Genomic DNA, 26,909 nt, shown 5'->3' with positions numbered 1-26,909 from the left:
TTCGTCTGGTTAGAATTAAAAAATTTTTAAAAATCAAATAAATAATTGTTTAAAAGGAGGATTGGGAAAGTAACCATTAGCGCATGATAGCGATGGGACTCCATTTTTCTTTTTCTTTTTCTTTTTCGCTCTTTTTTTTTTATTAATTCCAGAAACATATAACAAATTTTGAGGAATAATGGCGGATCTCTCCAAAAAAAAAAATATTTACTTATAAAAGTCAATAACAAGTTATTATTTTAAAAAATAAGTTTATAGTACTATTACTATTATAACAAGAAATAATTTTATATTAGTCATTATTTACAAATGATTTTCTTAAAAAGGCTTTAAATGTAATTTTTTCAATTTTATACACCATTTTTCTATGTATTTTTTTTTGTTATTCATTTAGTTTAACACATTTTTTTCACATTGAACATTACATTATGATATCGTCTTTGAAATTAATATTTTAAAATTACATTTATGCCCAACTTAAAAAAATATTTTATTAATTTTTCGTAAAAATATAATATTGTATCTAAAGTAATTATCATTTTTTTTGAAATTGTATATAACAAATACCATAATAATAGTGGAATGGAAAAAGTTGAGAAAATGACCATGGAATGAGGAAGGAATGAGGTTCTCTCTTTAGGTCTTATAATATAAATATATATATATATATATATATTCACTTGATATTCTGAAAATTTTGGGATATTATCACAAATATGATTGCATCATTATACATTTTAAGACTTCACCTCCAAATTTTAAGATAAATCATTTCAATTTTTTTAAACAATTAAACCAAACATCTCTCAAACTCAATTTTACACACACACACACACCCACCCACCAGTCATCTCCCCAGTTTTTATCTATTTTCTTTTCTTACCTCATAATCAATATTTTCAAATTGGTTTGATGTTACTTCTCAATTTCCATTTGAGCGGCAAGTTTAATGAAGTTTTCAATCTTTCATCTTCATCTTAATAATGGACAAGGAATTCAATTCAAATAACATTATCAACAACAACAACTACAACTAATAATTTAAGTTTAAAAAAAAAGAAAAATTTTGCTTTATTTTATATCTCTTTTTAAAAATCAAAGCAACATTTATAACTATTTTTTTCTACTATACTCTTGTTTATATGAGTGATGTAAAAATGTTTTATGAGTTAAATTAATAGCAAGTTTGATGATAATGTGATCAATATTTTAATGTATTGATTGCTTTCCTTTATATGTGTTGAAGCAATAAAAGATTTATATTTTAAAAATGAGGCAGTAGAAGAAACTCGGGCTTTCCTTAAGTGATGTTAATAATTTAAATTTAAAAAAAAAATATTTAAAAAGAGTCAGCATCAATTAAGCTTAATTTTATTTTGATATAACTATTGGATTAAATTCGACCATTTTCACACATAATTGAAAGTAACTTTATTAAAAATATTTTTTAATTAAAAAAATTTAAGTGAATTGAATCTTAAGGATTCATTATAATTAAAGCATACATCTAAATTTAAAGAATATTTATAAATAACTTATTAACAAAATTTTTATATTAACAGTAAAATATAAATTTATAATTTTATAAATTATTAGTTAAATTTTTATTAATTTAACTAACTTTTTATCTTTTAAAAATATTTGATACGATCATTTAAGATTTAATACTTAAGCAATCGAGAGAGGGGGGGGGGGGGAGCAGCAAAGAGGAATGGGCCCAAAATGTATTGTAAAATGAATGCAGAACGTTCCAATGTGAAGACCCTTTTTGGGCATTCAAGTCATGATTATGTGGGAATTGAGGGCCATGCTTAGAAGAGCCATACCTGTTGGATGGATGGTTGATTGGTCGAAAAGTCAAAATGGCGTCGTCCAATCAATTTCACTGGAGATAAATATTGTGGGGGAAAATAAGATTCTAAATCTGAAAATGAATGAGTATTGAATAATATTAAAACGTCTAAATTCAAGCTATACAAAAAAAAAAAAAAAGAATTTAATACTCTGTTTCAGTTTAATATATTTGTTGTTTGAAAACCTAAAAATAATACTAATGTTTAGAATGTTATAATAAGAATATTTTGAAGTTAAGATTTTAATTACAACTAGAGATGTTTATAGGACCCTTGTATATTTGTGTTGATATTAAGAAATAATTTATCCTGTTTATAAATTATAAATAATATCCCAAGTGTTTTTGAGCCTCTTAAGCAACAATATTTAGATTGGTTAGATTGAATCTCTTATAAAATTATTACTAAAATGTTGAGTCATAAAATAAATAAATAAATAAATAAATAAATTCAAAGTATTAAAATTTTATCTAATTAAATAGTTTAAAATTGCAGTAAAAACCAAATAAAAAATATTTTATATGAGATCAAATTTAAATTGTCCAAATGTTAGTCCTATGGTTAGAAAAGGAAGATGATAGGAAGGGAAGAGGAGAGAATCTCAAAGCCCTTCACATCACCATAATTTTTTATAATCCATCAATTGGTTCAACTTTTTAATCATTTTTCATCATTTTTTTTTTCAATCAAACGTGGAAATGAGGTAGCAATTTGTAGAATTTTTACTATCATAAAATATTCCTTTTATCTTCTTTTCATTCAAACTTGAGACTTGAGAAATTAGAAGTTTAGAACTTATAGGTTTTTAAGTCTTATACTTTCAGGAGCTATTTTCAGTGTAATGGGAGTGATATCATCTGCAAACAGATGATAAATCTCACATACAAAGTTCTGGGATTTGAAAATACAGAATATTCAAAATATAACTTTTAAATTTATACATTAATTATTTAAATTTAAATTAAATGTCACCCTTTTTTCCCCTCCTCTTCCATTATCCTCCATTAAACATACCTAAGATTTTTGCTGCCTTCGTATGGTTAGAAATACGGGCCAACCTAAGCATTTGAATTGATTTACATGAGTTTGCTTGAGTTTAAACTATTTTCATATGAGTTGGAAAAATATCAACCCAACCAACCAATCCCATTTTATTTTTTTTACATGAATTTTAAAAAAATGACACATGAATGATAAGTTCTAATATAATGTTTCAAACAATTAAAAAAATTCACATTATAAATGTATGAGATTGGTCCTTTCTATTATGATTCATTTAAGATTCGTTTATTTTGTAGGGTTATGATACCAAAAACCCCTCCATTTTTTAATGTTTCATTCGAGCCAATTATTTTTTATATACCAATGACTTTTATGACAAGTTATTTGAGCCAACCTATATAATCTAACCTAGGGCTATGCAAAAGTTATTTGATCCTGTCCGGTCTAGTCTAACATGAGACAACCTAATCCGAATAAAAACTAGTCTTTCAAGACTAAAAGGACCAAAAAGATCAGACTTTTTTTTTAAGTTAGACTGGACAAGAAACCAAGCATTTGGACCACTTGGTCTGGTCTTATAAATTTATTTAATATAACTATAATTAATGTATCAATTATTATTACAATAAGTTAACTTATAATAATAATTAGCAAGTCTTTGTATTTTATACTTGTGAAGTCATAAATATCGAGCAAAATTCTAACATTGACCAACCTTAATATTCTCCTTTTATCAATGAAATTTGTTGTTAACTTGATGTAATGGACTTTAGACATATTGTAATGGACATTGACCAACCTTAATTTGAATCATTTATATTGTAATTAAAATACTTTTTGTTGTTGTTGGGGATTGTTGTAGATTTATAATTGTTGTTATTATAATAAATTTTATGTGATTATAAATAATTTTATTATGTTAATTAAGTTTATTATGTTGAAATGAATTGCTACCTTTGAAAAAGAAAAAAAATAAAGTGAGATATTGGACAAGACTAGAATCAGTCTCTTAGTCCTACAAGACCAGTCTGATCTTGTTTGGCTTTGGATTATACTAGGACTAGACTAGACCACAGGTTGTTTAACTCAATTATTTTCATAAAAAGTATTAGATTTCGAGTTAGGCTGAAGTCCTGCCAAATCAGTCATTTGTGCAGCTCTAGACTAACCTATATTTCAAAACTTTATGTAAGCCTTAAGCATGCTGATATGTCTTCCTGTATTTTATACATTATCATTATCAATTCTCAAGAATGCTCCTATTCTTTCCAATATGCACAAGACAAAGCTACCAAGATTCCATGTAGAAGTACCTTATTTCCCCTAATTATCATTACCCTTTTCTTGTACACACATATTTCCTCCCTTCTCGAAATAAAAAGCCCAAGCCAAGGCAAGATGATGATGAAAAATCACTTCTAATTTATTTTGAAAAAAAAAAATCACCTTTGAAGAATTATAGGATGTTTGTTTAAATTTGGTAAAAGTGTGCATTTGATCATCTAGCTATATACAATATTTGAGTTTTGATTTCTTAATTTTATAAAATATTTTGTTCATTTATTTAACTCAAACATAGTTAGTTTCATTAGTAGAAGATGCTAACATTGTAATTTTAAATGCTAACAAAATTGACAAATCAATACTACCACATTCAAAAATATAAGATATTTTTAATCGAATCTCTCCCTACAAAATAGTTACTTGTTTTCAAACTAACACCTTCTTTCCATATTTATCCCTATTTAATAAGATATTTTACTTTAAAATAATATAAATTGATTTATTTGTTAGGGACATTTTTGAAGAAAAAAAAGGCAATGATTACACTTTCAAATATTAAAAATGCTTTATATTTTTAAACATACAACCCCTTAAAAAAATACATTTTTGAACATAAGGAATATTATTTGTGTCAATTATTGTTATTTTTAAAATTTAAACCTAATACTTTAGCTTTTAAGAATTTATTTTATTTTATTTTTTTAATAATCAACAGGGCAAAAGGCCCAAACAGTAATATTCCATCTAAAAACTTCTCTAATACTGGACTCAATTTGGGTGTTCGTTACTGTGATGAAATCTGGACCATCTAAATTTTGATCTGAATGGTCCAGATTTAACCCATTATTATGTATTATATTTTTTAAAATAAAAATTTATAAAATTATAAAATAATTTTAATAATTTTTTTATTTTTAATATGATTTAGATTTAATTTGAAGGGTCTAATTTAATATTAAAATTTTTATAATTGATGTATATTGACTATTCAAATATACTCTGCACAGTCTAGATTTAATCTGGTGTTAATCTGGACTAGGTAGAGTACATATGAATAGTTAATATATAGTAATTATTAAAATTTTAATATTAAATTGGACATTCCAAATTATATCTAGATCATAATAAAAATAAAAAATTTATTAAAATTATTTTATAATTTTTATAAATTTTTATTTTAAAAAATATAATATATAATAATGGGTTAAATATGGTCTATTCAAATTAAAATCTGGATGGTTCAGATCTTATCACAGTGATGAGCACCATGGTGCCCAGACCAATTCCCTCTAATACTAGTGAAACCCGTAAAATCCATTTACAGTAAATCACAACAAGCCACGAGAGGGGAAGTAAAAGAAGAAAAATCAGCATCACAAAAAAAAAATACCATAATTTTCTAACCAACTAGCAACTCTATTTCCTTCTCTCAAAGTATGAGTAAATTGTACAGCTTTAAGACAGTTAAGCTCCTTCTACAATAGAGCCTGAATACTATTAATAGGAATATCCCCATTATAAAGCTTCTGTAGAATGCTAATAGTAGCATTAGAATCCCCCTCAACCACCAAATTTTCAACTTTCAAATCAACAACAATCCCCAAAGTTATGTTATTGCAGTACTACAATAACCCAGATTTTTAACAAAATTCCCACGCCAACTAATAGGAAAAACAGGTTGAAGAAGTAGGATAGAAGAGAGATATAAGATAGAGTTTGAGAAGAAGAGGAAGAGAATTCAAAAAAAAAATAAAGGAACAAAAAAAAAATAGAGAGAAAATCAAGAGAGAGAGAGAGAGAATTAGGTTTCTAAATGATACATTTTATTATGATATCAGCCTAATTACAATTAAGAGAAACCTAGTATTTATAGGCTTCAGGTGCAGAAAAGTCAAACAAAATAACAAATAACCTAACTACCCTTTAATAACTACCCGTACCTAAATAACACATGGTTTTTTTATTATTTTATATATCAATACCCCCTTTAATAGCCCTTGTCCTCAAGCGTTTGAAACTTGAGAATCTGGAACTGTTTTTGAAAGTTGAACAAGGACATCCAGCTTGCTTCCTCATTTGGCTTACCCTGCCACTGTACTAACACTTTAGTAATAAACCTTCCTTTATGTCTTCCTACCCTCTTGTTCAAGCTCACTTCTGAAACAAGGGTAGCTGGAACTTTTGGCCAATTTTTAGGGGGATGTCTTTGACAAAAGGATCTGGTCATGATTTCAACAGTGAAACATGGAAGGTTGAGTGAATTTTAGAGGTGGGAGGAAGTTTAAACTTACATGAAACATTCCCTATCCTTTCCACCACTCTATATGGCCCAAAATACCTTGGTGCCAACTTTTGTATACTCCTAGAGGCTGCTGAAATCTATCTATAAGGCTGCAACTTGAGAAAAGCCCATTTTCCAACCTCAAATTCACAATTAGACCTCTTTAAATTAGCCTTTTGTTTCATTCAGTTTGCTACTCTATTAAGATGATACTTTAAAACATTTATCACATGGTCTCTTGCTACAAAACTTTGGTCGACAGCTTTAACCATAACTTCTTTAGTTAGATATGGAGCATATATTGGTGGTTTTTGTCATAAAGTAATTTATAAGGTGTTGCCTTGGTAAAGTATGGAAAGTTGTATTATACTATCATCCCGCCAAAGGTAACCACTTACTCTACTCCTTAGGAGTTTCCCAACATGTAACATCCTGAATTTCTTAATCATAAGTTTAAAGGTTAATCAAGGGTAAAGTGAAAATTAAAGTGGGATTTGAGATTCGGATGATTAATTAGCATTTTGACTTGTTGGTGTGTTGTGTAAACAGATATATGTGATAGGAGTATGTTTCGAGTTGAAGTAAGTGCACGTGGTGAGAAGAAGTCTCACTGTGCCATACGCTGCAGCTTGTGCTTCATGCACCGTGACTCGTAGACCAAAATTTTCCTTCGTAAGTCGTGAATTTTAGAAAATTTTAGAAGAGAGAAATTGAGAAATACATAAAACAGAGAGAGGAGAAGGGCTAAGAAGATAGGTTAAGTTATTTTGGAGTGATGGAAGGTGATTCAGATCGATAACTTGCCAGGTAAGCTACATAGAACTCTTACCTTCCATTCTACACAAATTTCTTTGAAAATGAGTTATAAGAAAATTGAATCGGTAGAATTTGAGGGGTTTGATTCTTGCCCAATAGTAATAAAAAGATTCTTAGAAGTTAAATTAGAGCTTTGAACTCGAAGGCTCAATTTTTGGTCTTTAGAGAGAGAAAGTTAGGGAAAAATTTGTCTTGAGTGAAATAAAACCAATTGAGGTGATGTAAAGTAGTAATGAGGTGGTTATAGACTTAGAATGAATAAATAGAAAAGAGTTTACAGATGAATATAGCCCTAAATAGTAAAAATGAATTTTTGCTCAAAATAGGCCAAATGACTAAAATGTGCCAAATGTATTCAGATTGGCATATTGGGCGAGTGAGCAAAGAAAAGAAGCTTGAGATAAGCTTGTACGATAGTGGAAATCCACGGGTAACCTTTCTAATGACAAAAGGGTTGAGGTAACCGAATAACTTCAGTTGTTTGACTGTTTATTGTAACTGTATGCTAGTATACTATGTAATGCATAAACTGGTTTTAAATTGAGCATGTTTTGTGGCATTGAATGATTTTGTGTATAAAATGACTTTTGGTTAAAATGAGCATTGAAATTGTGTTTTGTAATGTAAAGTGATATATATATATATATATATGTTATGTGTAAGAAAAAGTAAATTGTGAAAAGGAAACCTTAAATGGTTCAAGAAAGCATGATTTGAGTGGTGGGAGTTCACCCAAGTATAGGGGATGATAAAAACTATATGGCAAGGTTCCCTTGGTACCCTGTTAGGGTATGGTGTTGGAAACAATTCTCCTTAGTGCCTTGAAAGGTGCTATGTTAGAGAAGATCGCCTAAGTGCCTATTAAGGTACTGTGTTGAAGATGAGAGATTCCTTTGTATCTTTATGATACAAGTGGGAGACAACAATGCCCCATTGTGTGTATTAGGGGAAAACCATAGTCCGTATTGTGTGTTAGAACATCTTTGGCTAGGTGATTCTACCATTGCAAGTGAGCTCAAGAATAATGAAAGTGTATATTAGTCTGAGATGAGCTATGGTTTTATGTCGGGGTGATTTGGAGGACTGATTGGTAGACATCATGCTAGTATTTTATGATATGATGAAATATCTTGAGATAGCACCGAATCCTTCGGGATTGATGAAAAGTGAAAAATGAAATGTGATATGATGTAAATATTATTTTATGAAGCTTTAATAGTATACTATGTTTACTTTCATATTGTTGCATGTAATAGTCAATAGGAATGAGTTATTTTGTTGCTGAGATTTTTATCTCACCCCCGTGATTACATGTTTACAGGATCGGGAAGTGAGCAGACTAATGGAAGAGAGTCTGGACTAACTTTAGTTGAGAAGTCGTGTACTCTGAGGTTGTGTAATGAACTAAATTAAAAGATTGTATATATAAGTGCATATGAGTTGCCATAGGGTTGCATGCATGTATTGAATTGAGTTTTGTGAAATTAAGCCTGAATTATGTGTATAGGTGTTGTTTGAGATAAAAAAAGGGCTTTGATTTGAGTATGTTTGTGTTGCAATGATTATGTGTTGGTGAATCTTAAGCCAAAAGCTAAAATTATGATGAAATGAGTAATTTAGGGGCTAAGATTGTATTTTGATTGTGATAGGTGAATCTTAAGCCAAAAGCTAAAATTATAATGAAATGAATAATTTGAGGGCTAAGATTGTATTATGAATATGATTGCATGTGTTTGTATATGATGAAGTTGAAAAGTAGCCAAGTCGGCTTTATTATGCCAAGAAATGGCATAGTTTGTGAAATTAGTAAATTGTGAAAGTTGGCTGTAAAGAGGTAAACATGGTTAATCAGGTGTATTAGATCCTTTTGGACTTAGTTCAAGGCCTAGTATGGTCTAATGAGAGAAAGGGATTAACCTGAGTGCTTGAGTGCGCAAAATTTTTAGAAAAAGTGACTTTTTGTACTCGGGTGTTCAAATTTTGATCGGACCATTAGATCATGTTCAAACTTATCTCATTAGTTAATATATGAGCTAAGCTTCGTATGGGCGCTTGAATCACTCCAATTGGATGTCGTATGCGAAAATGGTGCACACCGAAAGTTCATCATTTTGCTGTCAAAATGATAGTAGAAAAATGAACAGGCATGCCACGGTACATGGATGCACATGCCACAGTGCACGACACAAACATAGAGAGCATATGGCTCTGTGCCGCATGCCACGACGCACTGACCGTCCTCCGCAGTGCACAGACTAAAATTTAATTTTATTTTGTATGCTGAAATGCATGCATTTGAGAAAGGAATGCTAATGGTTTAAGTCCACTATGTATTTAGAAAGTGTATGATTTATTTTCACTGTGTTTTCTCTGATTGAATTGAGATTTAATTAATTTTTATAAAGTAAGTCTTTGGCCGAAACTTTTAAAATGAATCTGATGATTGTGAATGATGTGAGTTAATGGTAACACCATAATCTTCTTTTATATTAAGTGTATATATGAGAGGAGGTTGCACAACACATATACCTAAGATATATTTCTAAGCAATGATTCAACTCCTCAGATTGTCTATCACTTTAAGGATGGTAGGATGAAGTAAGCTTCTGCTCTACCTTAATCACTTTCAAAAATTCTTTCTAAAAATTACTGATAAAAATTAGATCCCTATCACTAATGATCTCATTAGGAGCCCCATATACCTTGTAAATATGATCCATAAAATGTTCACTTAAGGTAGCTGCTGAAAAGGGATGAGAAAGAGCCAAAAAGTGAGCATATTTGCTCATTCTATCCATAATAACCCATATTACCTCTTTTCCCCTAGATTTAAGTAGGCCTTCAATAAAATCCATTGCTATAGTCTCCTAAACTCTATTAGAAATGGGCAATGGTTGCAATAAACTGGGGATAGCTGCTGTCTTATACTTGCAATGAGCACACATATCACATCCTCTTACAAAATCTTGAATATCCTTATATATTCCCTTCCACCAAAATAACCCTTGAACCTTTTGATAAGTAGCATGCACCCTAAAGTGGCCTCCTTGTGGACTAGCATGCAACCACTTAAGGATTTATTGCTTAATAGCTACAACATCACCAACCACTAACTTCTCTTTTCATCTTAACAACTGTCCATCCCATAAATGCTTGCCGATAGCCCTTTTCATTGCAACTCAGAAATTATAACCTTCAAATATGCATCAACATCCCAACTCTCCTTAATTTTCTAAAGCAATTTAGGAGAAGTAGTATCAAGTGCCATTTGTAACAATTAAGGCCCATGCAACCTTGATAAAGCATTTGCGACAACATTTTCCTTTCCTTTTTTGTCGCAAATTTCATACTCATAACCCATCAATTTAGTTATCCAATACATTTGAAAAGGAGTTTTTATCCTAATAAGTACTTCAAGCTTTATTGATTGATTTTAATAACAAACTTCTTTCTCTCTAAATACTAGTCCAATATTCCACTGCTTGAACCACTACCATCAATTCTTTTTCATAGACAAATAACTTCAAGTGTTGAAGAGCTAAAGCTTTATTGTAGAAAGCAATAGGTCTGCCTTCTTTCATTAATATAGCACCAATCTTAAAACCGCGTGCATCTGTTTCAATAATAGAAACTTTATTGAAGTCTAGTAAAGCAAGTGCATGAGTTGAAACCTATACTTCCTTTAATTTTGTGAAAGTTTTTGTTGCTGTATCAAACTAAAGAAATCCTTGTTTTTTTAATAAATTGGTGAGAGTCCTTACAATCTCCCTATAATGCTGAATAAAACATCCATAATATCCCATTAGGCCAAGAAAAACTCTTAATTGTTTGATATTGGCTAGTTTTGGCCATTCCAGTATTGCTGTCACCTTCTTAGGTTGTAGAAACAGTCCTACTCCTTAAAATATAACCCAAATACTCATCTTAAGATTTCCAGCACCTTTGCTAAATGATCCATATGATTTATAAGAGAAGAAGAGTATATTAGGATATCATCAAAGAAAACATGAACAAACTTCCTTTAGAATGGTCTAAAGATAGAATTCATTACTCCCTAAAATGTGATTGGTGCATTAGTCAAGCCAAAAGGCATGACTAGCCATTCATAGTGCTTGGAATATGTCTTAAATGCTATTTTGTAAGCATCTCTAGGTACCATGTGAATTTAATGATATCCAACTCTCAAATCTAACTTGGTAAACCATTGTGCAATACTTAATTCATCAAATAAGTCCTTCATAAGAGGGACAACATGCTGATTTTTGATAGTCCTTTTGTTTAGCTCCTTATAATCTCTGCCACAAACCATCTTTCTTCTTAACTAACACTATTAGAGCTAAAAAAGGAGAACTTTCTTGATTAATCCCAGATTGTAAAAATTCTCCTACTAGCTTCTCAATTACATCTTTTTGACTTAAAGAATAATGATATGGCTTTATAGGATCAGTCCCTTGTTGAAGAACTATACGGTGATTTTGACCTTTTCTCATAGGTGGCAGCCCTTTAGGTTCATTAAAAACATCAACAAATTCTATCAAAACTTGCTGGATCCCCGGAAGTAGACTTCCTATCCCCCTATGATAGCAAAACTTTACATTTCTTCAATTGTTGATTTAATAAGTTGTAGTAGAAACTTCTATTCATCTCTACCCCCTTAGTTTCTACATTTTTTGGTTGCATCATCCTCTACAAGTTAGGCAAATTAGCTTGTAATTTGCATAGTTGATCTCCATACCAAAAATATAGGGTGAGTGTCTCATAATTCTAAAAAGCATTCTTGATACTCTTTAGCTAATTTAACCTCAGCACCATGTCATGAGTCTTAAGGTCAAGGATTCTGAAATCAAAGACAAACTCTAACCCTTACATTTTTCTTTTAAAACCCTTCTATAAACCACGTGTCTTGAGTTTTTCTCCTCTAGCCACCTCTACTTATGATTTTGGTGTACAAACAGGTTGCCAACCAAGCTTCCTTGCTGTTTCTAAATCTAAAAAATCATGGGTACTCCCATTATTTATGAGAACCTATATCTGCTTTTTACCACAGTATCCCACCACTCTTATTGAAGATGCAGCCTCCACACCTTCCATTGCATATAAAGAAATGAGTGGAGTTTCATCTTCCTTGCAAGCTGCTTCTTCTGACCCCTTATTTTGCAATTCTTCTTCTAGTTCCTCTTATATTGCAATAAAATACAATTACATCTTCTATCTTTGAGGACAACAATAGTCCCTAGAGAATTTTTCACGACAATAGAAATAAAAATTTTTGCTCTTATGTTCTACTCCTTCTTTTACAGAAAGAATTTTAGGGGCATTAATACTATTTTTAGAAGAAGAAGTGAAAGTTTTTGAAGGCACAAATTGATGGACCCCATGGCACGGATGACATAGCATTAATGGCAACGAAGCTTGAGGATGGTAATCATGAGCAGGGTGACATGGAAGGAGCCCAATACTTCTAATCCAACGTACCTAAAGACCCATTACAACATATTGGAGGTCCAATGACAAGAGCCCGAACTAAAGCCATAAAGCAAGCCTTGTTTAGTCTTGTGCAAGAAGTTCAAGAGCTTGGAGAGCATTGGGGCACTCCTCTCAAGCCCAAAAGAGAGCATCTATTTGTGTATAATGTACTTAAGATTCAAACTCATGAAGAGTCAAGCCCAAGAGATGCAGACCTTAGCCCAATGCAAGGAAAACTACAAGTTGAGCCTCTTGCAATCAAGGAGACATGAAACCCTAATGAAGAAGTCAAGAGTGACATGATTTTAAATCCTTTATGATTCCTTGATTGTCTCCTAAATTATTTTCTATTTTTATGGTCCTTTGATTTGATTTCCTATTTTAAGTCTAGTCAAAGGTTAGAATTAATTATAGTATTAATTTCTAAATTTTGTAATCCCATAATTTTAGGATCACATCTCCTAAATTATGTGGCTAAATATTTTATCATTATTTTATATTATTTCTCCTTTTAGTATTAGGAAATTAGGGTTTTAATTTTAAGAAATATTCTTTTCTATGAGCCTATATAAATTAGGCATGCTCCCTCTTGTAAACAAAATAGAAGTTGAATGAAATTATTCATTTTAGAGTTTATAACTCTTGTGAGCCTTAGTGCTTTGTGGTGGCATCCCGTATGAGAAACAAACGTGATCAAGAGCATGATCAACTCTTGTGGTGTCTTCGAAGGTTGGGGTTCGTAGAGGTAGGTGCTCTAGAGGATCTTTTCCTTGATTATTATCTCATTGTTTATTTCATATCTTTTTTTATTTTCATCATAAGTTTTGTCTCTTTCATTTTTTTTTGTTGTGTTAAGGGTTTTGTCCCTAAACTAGCACGATTTTACTTCCGCATCCCCTATCACAAATGTTAACTTCCCTTTCTATGGGGTCCCACCACCAAGCGAAGCATGTTTATAAAAGGCCCAATTATTCTGAAACCCTTGTGATGATGCAGAAGGGGGTGTAGCCACATGTGCGACATTCTTTACACTTGTTCACTTTTCTACTTGTCTTTACAAGGTGATCTCTTGCATATATAACATTTCAATTTTTAATTCCTTAATTTACTAAGCTTAATTAGGATAATTAAGTAAGTTGACGTGGTATGTGGCTATGGACGTCTAATAATCTTATTCAATTGTGTTTCAGCCCTAATTGAATTTGGTATCAAGTCAGGCCACCTAAGCATTGAATGAAAAAGAAAATGAAGGGTTAGTATTGCTGTGCCATACACCACGGTGGCTGTGGTATGGAGAGCATCCACTGTGGTGTACAAACACTTCAGATGCGAAATGAGAACCTCTTTGTGCCATACGCCACAATGCATTGTGTGTTCATCGTGACGCATGGCCATTTTTTGTAATTTATCAGATGTGAAACTGAGTCAGAAATAGAGAGAAGAGAAAGTAGAAAACGAAGAGGCATGTCAAGCTCTACTAGGGCACAATCTTGGGGAGGATTTGAGAAGGTTTTAAACTTTAAATCATATAAGGTAAGATTCCTAAACCTTTTTTCTTATTTTCTCTTCTATTTTCTCAAGGATTTGAGTTAGGGTTTGAATGAGAATGATGATTTTGGTTTATATAGGTTATGGCTCCAAACCTATTGACTCAAGTGGAGTTAATGGAAGTTGTTTAAGATATTTAAACCAAGTACTAATGATTTTGGTGGTTATTGGATGGTAAGTTCCATTAATGTTTAAAAATGGATATTAAGTCTATTATTATTATGGTTGTTGAGGTATTAATGGCAATATGGGTATTCAATAAAGTATATAATGTTAAAGATAGTTAATAAACCCATGAGTACACCCAAATGTAAGCAATGTGGGCATTGGGTAATCTAGAAAGGGAAGATTAGAGTTGAAATGTGTGAGATTGGCAATGTTAATGAAAGTTAACTTGGCAAATTGTAGATTGAGCTCTTGGATACCTATTTGGCCTAGGAATTCAAGCTTGAAAGTTATAACATTAAGGAATAAACTTTTAATCTCTCAAAGGTTTGAGGTAACCGGGGAACCCTATTTTGGGTAGTTATATGTTAATTTCTACATTATGATAATTATGTGTTTAGTTTGCGAATTATGACTGGTCAAGAGTGCAATATGTGAAATATTATATTTACATGATTTGCTTGATGTGTATTAAGCATGCAAAAGTGTCAGTGAAATGAGTTTTACAATGGTATATGTAATGTTCTAAATGAAAATCACTTCGAGTTGTGTTATGAATGAGTAATTGGTGGTGAATATGAGAAAGAGGAATATAAGAGGTCAAAAGTGATGTGTTTATGTGTTATAAGTGGAAAATGAGAATTGATACTCACTTGGGTAGCACACAGTCGTGAGCCCAACATGTTGATGTTAATATTGATTAATTGAGATAGTTAAAATTGAGTGAGCATCGTATATGGCATAATTAGAGGGCAATAGTTCACCTAGGAATTGGGAGTAAAGAAAAATTTATATGGTATTTAGACTGCCCTTTGGTGCATGGGGGTATAGTGTTATCTTACAGTTTGTCGAGGGACTATCCCATAGTTTGTCGAGGAATTAGAACCTAGCCTTCTCCACCAATTCAATGAAAAGAATAGTTTAAGGTATGAGACACCCTAGAGATTCGAGAGGGGGAAAAGCCGTGATCCGAGAGTGAGTCATGTGATCTCTAACCGGGTCACGCCTCACGATTAGTGAGCTTAAATAGTCCAGTCACACAGATAAAACCCTATTCAGTGTTATGCCTATGGTTTCAATTTGAGGAAATAAGGAAGGTATAAGGTTGGTTAATCATTACCAATGTAAATTTATGACATGTCACATGTTTTGAATTGTGGCAAGTCGTGTGATAAATCAGGTCATAGTCACATGTCTAAGTGTTTTGTGATTATATACTCAGCATATGCGAGATAGCAATGTGTTAACTGAATTAATAAGTTATGATATGTGTTAAAGCATATTTTAAGTACTTGATTTCATATACATGTGTTTGATTTACAATTGATATATAACTGTATAGGGTAGGTTTTACCTTAGTTACTGAGTGGTTAGACTCACCTCTCTTCTTTAACATTTGTAGGCTCTAGCTCTGATATTGAGAGGGACAAAGCTACTAAGGCATAGAAATCTGTGTATTCCTTTAGTATGCCTTTTGTATCTGTTTATTTTGTGTAATAGCATATGGTTGCCAATTCTAGATTGCATATAGTTGCATTTGCATTATTTTGTTATTGCACAGGTTTGAATTGTATTTTGGACCTTAAGTATTTGTGTATTAAGAAATATATATGTGAATAGGGTTAAAATACTAGTGCAAGTATAGAAATAATGTTTTAAATGTGTTACAATGAATTTTGATACAATGCAATGGAAATTTGCCTCCCCCTCTATTTTTGGCAAAAAGGAATTGACGAGTGATTTTATGTTGTATTGGTGTTTAAGTGTATGTGACATGTTACACTGATAGTCCTAGGTCTAATAGATATGGTCTAAATGTTAAGAAAGGCTTTTAACATTTGTTGTGGGTTTTGGTCACCCTTTTTGTGTGAAAGTTGCAAAAAGTGATCAAAATGTATTTGAGTATTCAACTTCTTAGTATGACTTATTTTGAAAGTAAAACTCATGCCATTAGCTAATTTATGTAAAGAGCTTTCTGTAGACACCTAGATCACATCATTTAGACATTGGACATTGGATGGAGAATCGAGACGTGTTGGAAGTTCCCTAATTCTCCGGTCAAATGATAGCAAAATCCATTTTCATTTACGTGCAACACACTGCAGTGCATAGCGCCTGAGCCACAACATGTGGCACAGAGAGCAACACACCGTGGCGTAGCATGCACGAGTTGCGTCGCATTGCCCTGTTTCATAGAAAATGAGTTGTTTTTCAACTGTTTTTGATTTATTTCACTTCCTTGAGGTATCTTATGCTTTTATATCTTACTTTTACTCTAATATAAGAGTTTATGACTGATTTAAATTTATTTTGATTATGAAAACTTAAGATCCCTTGATTTTGAATTAAAACTTGGTAATTACCTTTATAGGTTAATCTTTTGATTACCATGAGTTTATTAGTTAATGATGTTTAGTAGATTGAGATTTTATAGCATGCGTGCCAATGAGCAAGCTTCTTGGAGAGTTCTAGGTTTAAAGAGTCTAACTAGACCTACGTAATCCTCTATCAAACCTTCCATGTAAGCTTCAACCAAGTATTGTGGAAGATCCAGTTTGCAAGCAATGGTGTCAAAGGTGTCATTGTACTTGGCTAAGGATCTTTTTTGCCATAAGTGCATCAAGTTGCTCATTGGTGTCCTATGAGTAGGTTCGAATCACTGCTTCAAGGCTTCAACATACTCCACCTAAGTCAAAGTGAAACCAAACTAATTCTTCTCCATAACCGTGTGCCATGACCAAGCTTTTTCGTCTGAACAAATAGATGTCATTTTAACTTTCTCATTTTCAGATGTGTTATTAAGGTCAAAGTATTAAAGTCAAAGTATCTCTCACATCTCATGATCTAACCCAGCACATCGGACTGAGAAAATTTAGGAAAGTTCATTTTTATGAACTAGGTAAGCCGTCGGTAATCTTCTCTGTGCCTTGAATCTTCTTCATGAAAATGCTTATGCCCATTTTGGCCTTCTCTATTTCGACAATCATGGGTAGTAGACTAGTTGTCCCTTTCATGCATCAAAGGCTGAATCTATTATGAGAGACCAGTGACTTGGTCACTAAGTATGTTAACAGAGTTAAGTTTGATGAGTCTTTATTCTATCTCGTACAGTCTTTCTTCCATCTTTTGTTAGGTTTGGTTATGAGTCTTCACCGTATGCCATCATATGATAGAAAGAAGTAAAGAAAAGTGGTCAAGGAACGAGTGCTTTGATACTACTAATAGAAAAAAGGTTGAAGAAGTAGGATATAAGAGAGATATAAGATAGAGTTTGAAAAGAAGAGGAAGAGAATTCAGAAAAGAATAAAGGAATAGAGAAAAATAGAGAGAACATCAAGAGAGAGAATTAGGTTTCTAAATGATACGTTTTATTATGATATCAGCTTAATTACAATTAAGAGAAACCTAGTATTTGTAGGCTTTGGGTGTAAAAAAGTCAAACAAAACAATAAATGACCTAACTGCCCTTAAATAACTACCACTACCTAAATAACACATGGTTTTTATTATTTTATATATTACCAACCTCCTTGATCATCTCTAATGATCCACCACAACCAGTAACACAATTCCCTTTAACAATCCCATCAAAATTTAGTTTCGTCTACCCCACTACTATATAACGTTTTAGCAAACCATTGTTATCAAATCCAAAGCATAAGTTCAAAACTTCCTAAATATACTTCCAAATCACCTCTTTAGGATTAGAAGGTTCTTCCAATACCACAACCACCAACAAGTCACAGTAAAATAAATGTTCCAGTTACCACTACAACTAGCAAGATTAAAAGACAGCCAACTAACCTTATCAACTACCAAAAAAACTCCTCTCAGCATCACTCTTCCCTAGATCTTTCCAAACAACCCAAGCCTCTATGCAATCCTGAAGCACATGTAAAACATCTTCTTGATCTCTTGGCACTTGCTACACAAATCAAAGCAACCAAAAAAATGCATTCTTCTAATAGATGTGTGGAGCCTTTCATGACTAACCAACCAAAGAAAGACTTGGATCCTTCTAGGTTCCTTCCAACTCCAAACAACCTTTTAAAGAGGATGCCCTTGTATCTCCCTCTCACCTCTAATATAGTTATGCATGTCAACCATAAAGTAGGATGAATGCATAATACCTGCCAAACAACATTACCAATACCTCAACTATCATTAGGTGTTGGAATAGCTCTCAATTTCAACAAGTCAGCAGATGTAAGATAACTGCCAAGTAACTCAAAATTCGATTCATTTTCTTAAGTTAACCAATCTATCACTTTACTGTTCAACATATCCTATTCGAGAGTCTCCTTGCAACATTGCACCAAACATTCTGATACAGCTCGTTATTTTCCTATGACATATATGAGGAAGGCAAAGAAGATGAATAACTTAAATGGAAACATTTTGACTAGTCTGGATGTTTATCCTTCGATCCTTAGTCATAAGGAACATTGATTTATAATCTTGTGTTATAATTTCTAGGCAGTATGGGCTGTGGAGAAGCCATGCTATAACTATTAGTAGTCTTTTGCTGAAATGGGAGGGTAGAATGTCTTTATAATAGAACAATGAGGAAGAGACTAGCCTTTCAAATGTCGGAAGTTGTGAGACCTTTATGAGTATGCTTTATTCTGTTATTGCTGTCTTTGGATTGTTAGGGAAGATAGGGTTTTGAACATAATCAATGAGTGTCAATTATAACACTGATTCGATTTCCTTTTGGTTTATTAATATCAAAACCTCAATATTTTCCCCTCACCTTACTCTATTACTCTAATTTTGCATTTAATACTCTTTTTTCCTGGTTGGGTCTCATTACACTCCCCCTTATTCATTCACACATCTGCCCAAAATTGCACCTTCCTACAACTATTCACACTCCAAGCAACATCCTCCTTAATCTTTGGCCAAATATTAGCAATAAACTTTCAAGTGACCGAATCAGAATCCTTCTCTTTAAACTCCTTTAACAAGTTAGAACCCCTATCATACTTACTAATCTAGATAGAGGAACATTACTCAATAAATTCCTGCCTATCTTCCCAAATAATGCTTCATTCATACACACCATATCCCTCAACCCATAACCTCCAATCTCTTTTGGCATGCACAAAGACTCCCACCCCACAAGGTACACCTTCCCCCTATCCTCCGATGAACCACAAACGAAATTCTTTTGCATCTTTTCAATTTCATATTCACACTATTTGGCAAATGACTGTTTTGCATATGAAACACAACCGTTTGAGATGAAACAGATTGGACAAGGGCAAGCCTCCCTACAGGTGATAAGCATTGTGCTTTCCACCCACTTAGCTTTCTTTACACTTTTAACTTTTAAGAATGACTTGTAAGTAATTAAAACTATAATATCAACATCTTCTATCAATTAAACTAACAACATTAAAGTTGGATGACTAAAAAAATATTTTATAAAATTAAAGAAATAAACTAAAATACTATATAAAGTTACATGATTAAAAATATATTTATGCTGTTTAAATTTTTTAAAATAGTCAAGATAAAAAATTTCTGATTATTTTGAAAACTCCTTCAAATAGCTTCTAATTTTTTTTTTGGGAAAAAGAAGATGCAATAGATAAAAAAAAATGTTATTAAAAAAATAAAAATATAGAGGTAGAGAAAGGTATATACAATTTAAAAATCATTAAATAATAAATAATTTTTATCACAATAACGAAACACAATAATTTCTGGTTGCATATAAAATATCTAAATAATAAATTATTTTCTGTGATCTCTCTAAATTATCCTATGGGAACACCACCTTATAGCGCCCCCCCTCCCTTTTATATATATATATATATATATATATATATTGCCTGGTCTTGGAACCTCGCAAGGACCTGCCAAGAAACAAAACCTTACATATGATGATGTATGAAATGAAAAGAAGCGACAAACGAGAGACAGCGGACACTGGAAATTGCCTTGTAGATTAATTAAATTTGCAGAAAGAACGAATTTACATAGGCAACTAAGATAGTACATTTCTTGCACTGATAAAAGTCGTCCAAGGTAGCAACACCAAGGTACAAATTAGAAAGCTTATAAGCTATAAAACAAAACAAACAAAAGCTTTACAAAATATCATTTTAGAACCAAACTAATGACCAGGATGACATAGATATTCACTTCTTTTGCAGGTATTTCATAAGGCTTTGTCAAACAAGAATTTTTAGTATACAGGCAAAGACTAGTCAGCATGCATGTCCATGGCAGAATCATTGGAACTAAAAGAAGAAGAATCCCTGTTTTGCTGGTGATGAAAGCCGGGTTCGCTATATCGGTTTCCGTTACCCATGGACAGACCACTAGGGAAGTAACATCCCTCGCCGATTTGATAGTGTTGAAGACTTCCACGAACCGGGCTCGACAAAGCATTAGAAAACACGGAATTCTTTGGTTGATTATCACATTGCTCAGGGCGAAGTCCCTGCCCAAGAATAGTTTGGCCACAAGATCCTGAACTGACCGGGAAGCCTGAACCATTAACATGCATAACTGGCTGAGACTGATGCTGTGGCAGCGGAGCTCTGGGAGACATTGATGGCTCCTCTCCGCAATAATCCAGTTCATTCTACAACCAGAGGAGAAAAATATTACACACTCACTTTGCAATAGCGTCAGAGAAGAATGTTTTAACGATGCCCTTTAATACAGCACAAAGCCTATTGTTTGTGTTCCATTTTTATTAAAACTATGTGCTACAACCAAGATTTCCAAATTGCCTCTAGAACAAAACATGCTACAAGCCAAAACCAACCAATTTAATTTGTTGGAACTGTCAATCCAGTAAACTTTCCACATGGAAAGAAATTGTTATGACATTTCTTCCTCTCGTTACCCACTATAACTTCATTTCAAACCTAACCTTCTCCGCTGGGGCTATTTGATTACTTCAAATGTCAGAAAACATATGAAGTTTCAACTTTAAAAATATTTGAAATTGCTGAGTCAACCTGTAGATGTCCCCTTTTTAAGATGCAAGAAACTTACACATGAAATAACTTCTCCCACTAAATTTTACAAACCATAATTTTTATAAATGAAAGTTATTGTAGATTGAATTAACTATTACTATCATCTGCAAAATCCACAAAATATCATGCAAGATAATGTGTCGTTTTAGTTCTATATAATGCAGTACAATAGACAAACTATCTTGCATAGGCAACAAACTCACCTTAATGTCATTTTATGTTTGCAATGGCAAATGCTACAATCGAATTCTGAAAATGCATTATGTTTTCAACATCCAAGAAGAATGAAAAATAGAATGACCATGGAAGAAAAAAGATATAGGAATGAACTGAAAATCGGCTAGAGCATACAAACTATGCCAAAGCAAAGGCTTATAGACAAAAGGCAGTAGACATTGACCTCACCTATAGGAACAAAGCATTATTTATTGATTAATACCACATCAACAATAATGCTTTTAGTTGAAAACGTTCATTTTCCAACCAAAATCTAATGAAGGACAATGATAACAACAAACAATGTTACACATTAGATATGCTTTTTAACTTTTTCCCTGTACATTAACAAGCTCCTAATCATGGGTGGATCTACATTGGCGAAGGCCTCATCAACAATCCAATCATTGTATATTACATTACATGAGAGAATAATGGCATGAGTATTAATTCTTCACAAATATAAATCCTTTCCACTAATTTCTCTTGTTGTAATTTACTAGCAATGCATCAATAAAAATGCTTTTTGTTGAAAATGACCATTTTCCAACCAAAAAGTTGATAAAGGATGATGATAAGAACAAAATCATGTTATACATTTTCCCCAATTTTCTCTGTGCAGTGAGAATTATGCAACCAATCAGATTGACATTAAAACATGAGACTTGGCAAAGGCCCCTCCAACAATCCAAGCAATGTATATTACATTACCTGAGATAATCATGGCATTACACCATCACACATACAAATTCTTTCCGCAAATAGCCACAAACCATCTCCAATATCACAGTCCTCCAAGCCCAAACAACAACAGGCATAAAAACACACAGTATTTCATCATAATTGTTATGTGTTCTCTAGATAGCTTAGGCAACATTTACATGGTATCACACATAACAGTTCAGTACAAATAGAGTGCCAATGTCGAAATTCTTATACATGAAACATGTTTATAAAAGAAAGCAGTCAAACCAACCTGAATATAGTTGACTATATCAGCCGTTCCAACTCTTGATCCTCCCTCTTGCTGTCTCCTGACCCACTGATGAAGCTTTTCCTGAAATCAAAAGGACAACCAAATCAACAAAATGTCAAGATAAGGTTTTGAATATCAACGTCAACGTTACCACAGCTAAATATGAACAGTCCATGATGCATTGTTTACGTAAGTGAAAAAAAAAAAATGCTGCTTGTTAGGATACAAAATCTGATACAGGTTACTAGCTTCCCAAAAGTTGATCTCCACAAATGGGTATGCTAGAAGCCCCACCTCCTGGTTGATATATATTTTTTAAATAACTAGCTGTCATATTCAAGCATTTAAATATCCCATAATAGAAAGAAGAAAAGGAACAAAGATGCACCATGCCTTTCAAAGTCTATAAAGCATAAATTAAAATGAAGACCTCTTCTCCAGAAAAATCATTACTTTATTTGGGGACATGGTCAAGCAGACCAATACTTTTCCAAATACCAATGACAAAAACCAAGTTTCACATAGATGAGAAGAAACCTGACAACCAATGTTCTCAAACTCAGTATTATAGTCCATAACCTTAGAAGTCAGAGGCTGGAGACATGCCAGTCCGCTAATGCCAACCAAGATTAGCACAGGTAATGGGTTAATTTCTCATAATCTTCATAAATTATCTATTAGTCACTCAGTCCTGCCAGTTAGTTTTTTACTTCATCATCATCAAGCACTAGCCTAGTTGGGATATATTGAGCATTTTACTTCTTGTTACAATGGAACAGTGGATAGATCACAAAAACACACTTCGATACAAGATGTCAGAAATTAACACAATTGGAATGGCTCCTTGGTTCAAATTTTAATGTATTCGATATTTTGATTTTTCAAATGGCTTCGTTCTTAACATTTTGCTAAAATAAAATAGAGCTCACTTTATGTATGTTCGCAGCCTCATGCTACGTAAAATTTAGGCCATGTCAAAGGTTTCTCTGTAAAATGTTTAATTAAGCCTAAGACCAATTCTGTAAATGCTTATTGCACCCTTCCAGCAAGGCAGACTCCAATATCATAAACGAACTCCTTCTCCATTTTGTGCTGAAATCAAACTATTGAAGTACCTCTCAAGTGTTTTCGGCTAAGCGAATCACCTTTAGTCTACTGAATCAATAAAACGACACACGTTATTTGTACTATAATGTCCAGATAAGTCTCAAAATTCTCATACTAAAGTAAATTGGAATGTCAAAATAAGTTAGCCTTTCTAGTGCTAGTGTTCGATAAATTTAAAACGAACCATCTTTCTTACAGAAGTACAGATCAAATTAAACCATCCAAAACTAGGGAAAATAACTCCAAAAGCAAAACAAAAAGAAAAAGAATTCAGAGATTCTAAAATTTTGGATACCATGAACCAGAAATCTATATGGGTTAAGTTATATATATGAATACATAAAGAGAAAACACAAGCCTTCCATTGAAAAACCTCGACCATTCATATAACACAGGTATTACAAAAGATACAGTGAATTTGCGATGATGTAATTGTCATACAAAAAAGCAAGACAAGGCAAAATATCCATTCCTAATTAGCAATCGAGAATGGATAAAGGACATCAAAAACCAGAGTAAAAATTAGGGGCAGAAAGTAGTATCGACGCATCGAATCACCAATTCAAACCCATCAGCATAAAGCTGAAATTCAGAAGTAGCAAATTCCTTCACTTTCAAGCACAAACAACAACCAACTCATATAAGGTGGAAAGAGATCTTACAAGGCCGTGTCTTTCACCGGCCTGGAACGAAAGCTTCTGGTGGTTCATAGCTTGAGTATACAGTTGTGACAGAGAATTCGCCGCGCTGCAAAAGGACGCATACATGGTTCGATCCACCTCATCGAGGCTTGAAGCAATGGACTTCCTCTTCTTGGCCATCGTCGACGACGCACAAGAGGCTTTGTCCGGGAATCGGCGCACAGAACTGCAGCGTCGCGGACACGAATCCCGTCGTCGACAGGAGAGAGTAGGATGAGGTGATGAACTGATGATGGAATATGGAGAGAGAAGGCGAGAGGGCGGCTTTTGTAGTTCTGCGGGAAAAAGTTTCCCAGAAGGAAAGGGGCCACATGGTAACTATGGAGGGCATGCGATCCACGTGATAATTGCTTTGAAGCCTTGAACGAGCAGAGGGAAGGAAAAAGGAAACTGTTGCGGAGGAGAAAGATTGGAGAATAGGAGAAGCATGGAATTTAGCGGATGTTTAGTTTCAAGGATTTGTGATCAGCGTAACCTGGATCGTGTGGACGTGAGTGCTGGTTTGGGTTGGCCCGTTTATGTCTTCATAACGGTTGGGCTATTTATTCTTTGAAATGGAGCCCATATAATTCAATGGGCAAGCCCCTTGTTAAATTTTGTAGAAAAAACCTACTGCCTCTATTTTTCAAGGACTCTCTTCTTTGATCCTTTTATCAAGGTGACTCTCTTATTTTGTGACATAGATGATAATAGTTTGAGTCCTTAAACATCATTTTAGAGTTTAATTTTTAAAGATGTGTAAGGAAAAATACCTTCTAGGAAAAAATGACCTATTAAATTATTATTTCTTGAGGCATTAGTCTCATGGTTGTCAGTAATAAAAATACTTTAAACAAAAAAAAAGGGACCAAACTTTCTCCTATTTTTTTATTATAAGGTTAATGAGCATTCTAAATTCTAAAGTATTACATGAAAGTAGCCTAGAACTTTAACTCCTAAAATGTGCAAAATTGATCCTAAACTTCTAAATTCATGGCAAATTATCCCCACTATTAACTTATACTCAACATCATTACTATTCACTTAATGAGACCTAGTCAAAATGCTAATTTAGCAGTTTCTTACTAATGTGTCATTTGTTAATGAGCATTAAAGAGCCTAAACTATTCTGCAAGTAATATCCTGGATTCTAAACTTTGAAATTTAGAGAAAATTACCTCTATTGTTTATGTGTATAACGTTGATTGTTATGTAAACCAAACTGGTCTTAATATGGTCTTCCACAATGAACACATCATTGATTGCAATGAACTATTCAAAATTTTGTGAAGGCCTTTTTTGTAATATTTTTAAATGATTGGTATCTCATAATTCCCTATACTCTATAACTTTAATTTAATCTTATTTTAAATATTATTTATTTATTTAATGGTAAAAACTTGAGATTCCATTTGAAAAGAAGTTTAAATATCAAATAATTTTAATTAACAGGTTAATTTGGATTTAAAATTCATTGATAAAATCATCAACTTTTGCCTCCATCGTCTGTAAAATCTTTTAATAATTAAACTTCTTTTTAAATGGGATCTCAAGTTTTCACTATTAAATAAATAAATATTATTCAAAATAAGACTAAATCATAGTTATAGAGTATATGAAAGTATAAGATACTAATCGTTTGGAAAATATTGCAAAAAAGGAGAGCAAAAAAACATCATTTCACAAAATCATGGGTTTCTTACATTGGCTAATGACGCGTTCGCCGCAACAAACCATGTTGAGACTAATTTGGTCAACATAACAGTCAATATTCCACATATAAATGATAGGGTAATTTGCTTTAAATTTTAGAGTTCAGGGTCTAAAATACTGCTCGTGCAATAGTTTGGGGTTTGTGTTGTTCATTAACAAATGAAATATTAGCAAATGACTGCCACATCAGCATTTTGACTGGACCCCACAAAGTGAACAGTAATGATGTTAAGTATAAACTAATGGTGTGAGTAATTTATTACAAATTTAAAAGTTTAGGATCAATTTTGCACATTTTAAGAGTCTAGGATCTATAACGCTTTTTAGAATGTCCATTAACCCTTTATTATAAGAAATTAAAAGCATAGCTTATCTTTTATATAAGTAAAAATAAATAAATTTAACATGGACAACATTAGAAATTTATTTAATTTTTTAATAGAGTTAATAAATTTTAAAGTTTTTTTTAATTTTGATGTTACTTATAAATAAAATAAAAAAGAGTATGTATAAGTGAAATGACAAGTTAAGTTAATATTTTAATAAGTCCACTTCATATTGTAATAAGTCAATAAAATTAAATATATAAAAAGTACTATTAACAAGGTCTCATTATAAATTAATAAGTACATATTTGTGAAATGATGGGTTAAATTAAAGTTTTAAAATATATTTTTAATTCAATTCCTTGGTTCTACAATATAATTTCAAATTCTATTAAGTTCTAATCATCAATCAATCAATTAACTATCAACCAACTACTAACTACTAACTACCAAATTCTACAAATCTTGTAGAAAGAAG

The 26,909-nt window shown here is 32.4% G+C and overlaps 1 protein-coding gene across 1 annotated transcript; it reads right to left on the bottom strand.

The window, feature by feature from the left end:
* Window positions 1-20,347: 20,347 nt before the first annotated feature.
* Window positions 20,348-24,757, bottom strand: LOC129309092 (uncharacterized). Its single transcript, XM_054950498.1, has 3 exons — window positions 24,375-24,757; window positions 22,606-22,686; window positions 20,348-21,010 (listed from the first exon to the last, which is right to left on the bottom strand). The coding sequence occupies exons 1-3, from the start codon at window positions 24,531-24,533 to the stop codon at window positions 20,627-20,629; spliced, it is 624 nt and encodes a 207-aa protein (XP_054806473.1). The 5' UTR covers window positions 24,534-24,757; the 3' UTR covers window positions 20,348-20,626.
* Window positions 24,758-26,909: the final 2,152 nt, after the last annotated feature.

Source organism: Prosopis cineraria, unplaced genomic scaffold (genome assembly GCF_029017545.1).
Source record: "Prosopis cineraria cultivar Desert tree isolate PC_DT_omini unplaced genomic scaffold, ASM2901754v1 PC1, whole genome shotgun sequence".
Lineage (NCBI taxonomy): Eukaryota > Viridiplantae > Streptophyta > Magnoliopsida > Fabales > Fabaceae > Prosopis > Prosopis cineraria.
This window is presented reverse-complemented; position numbering and strand designations above follow the sequence as displayed.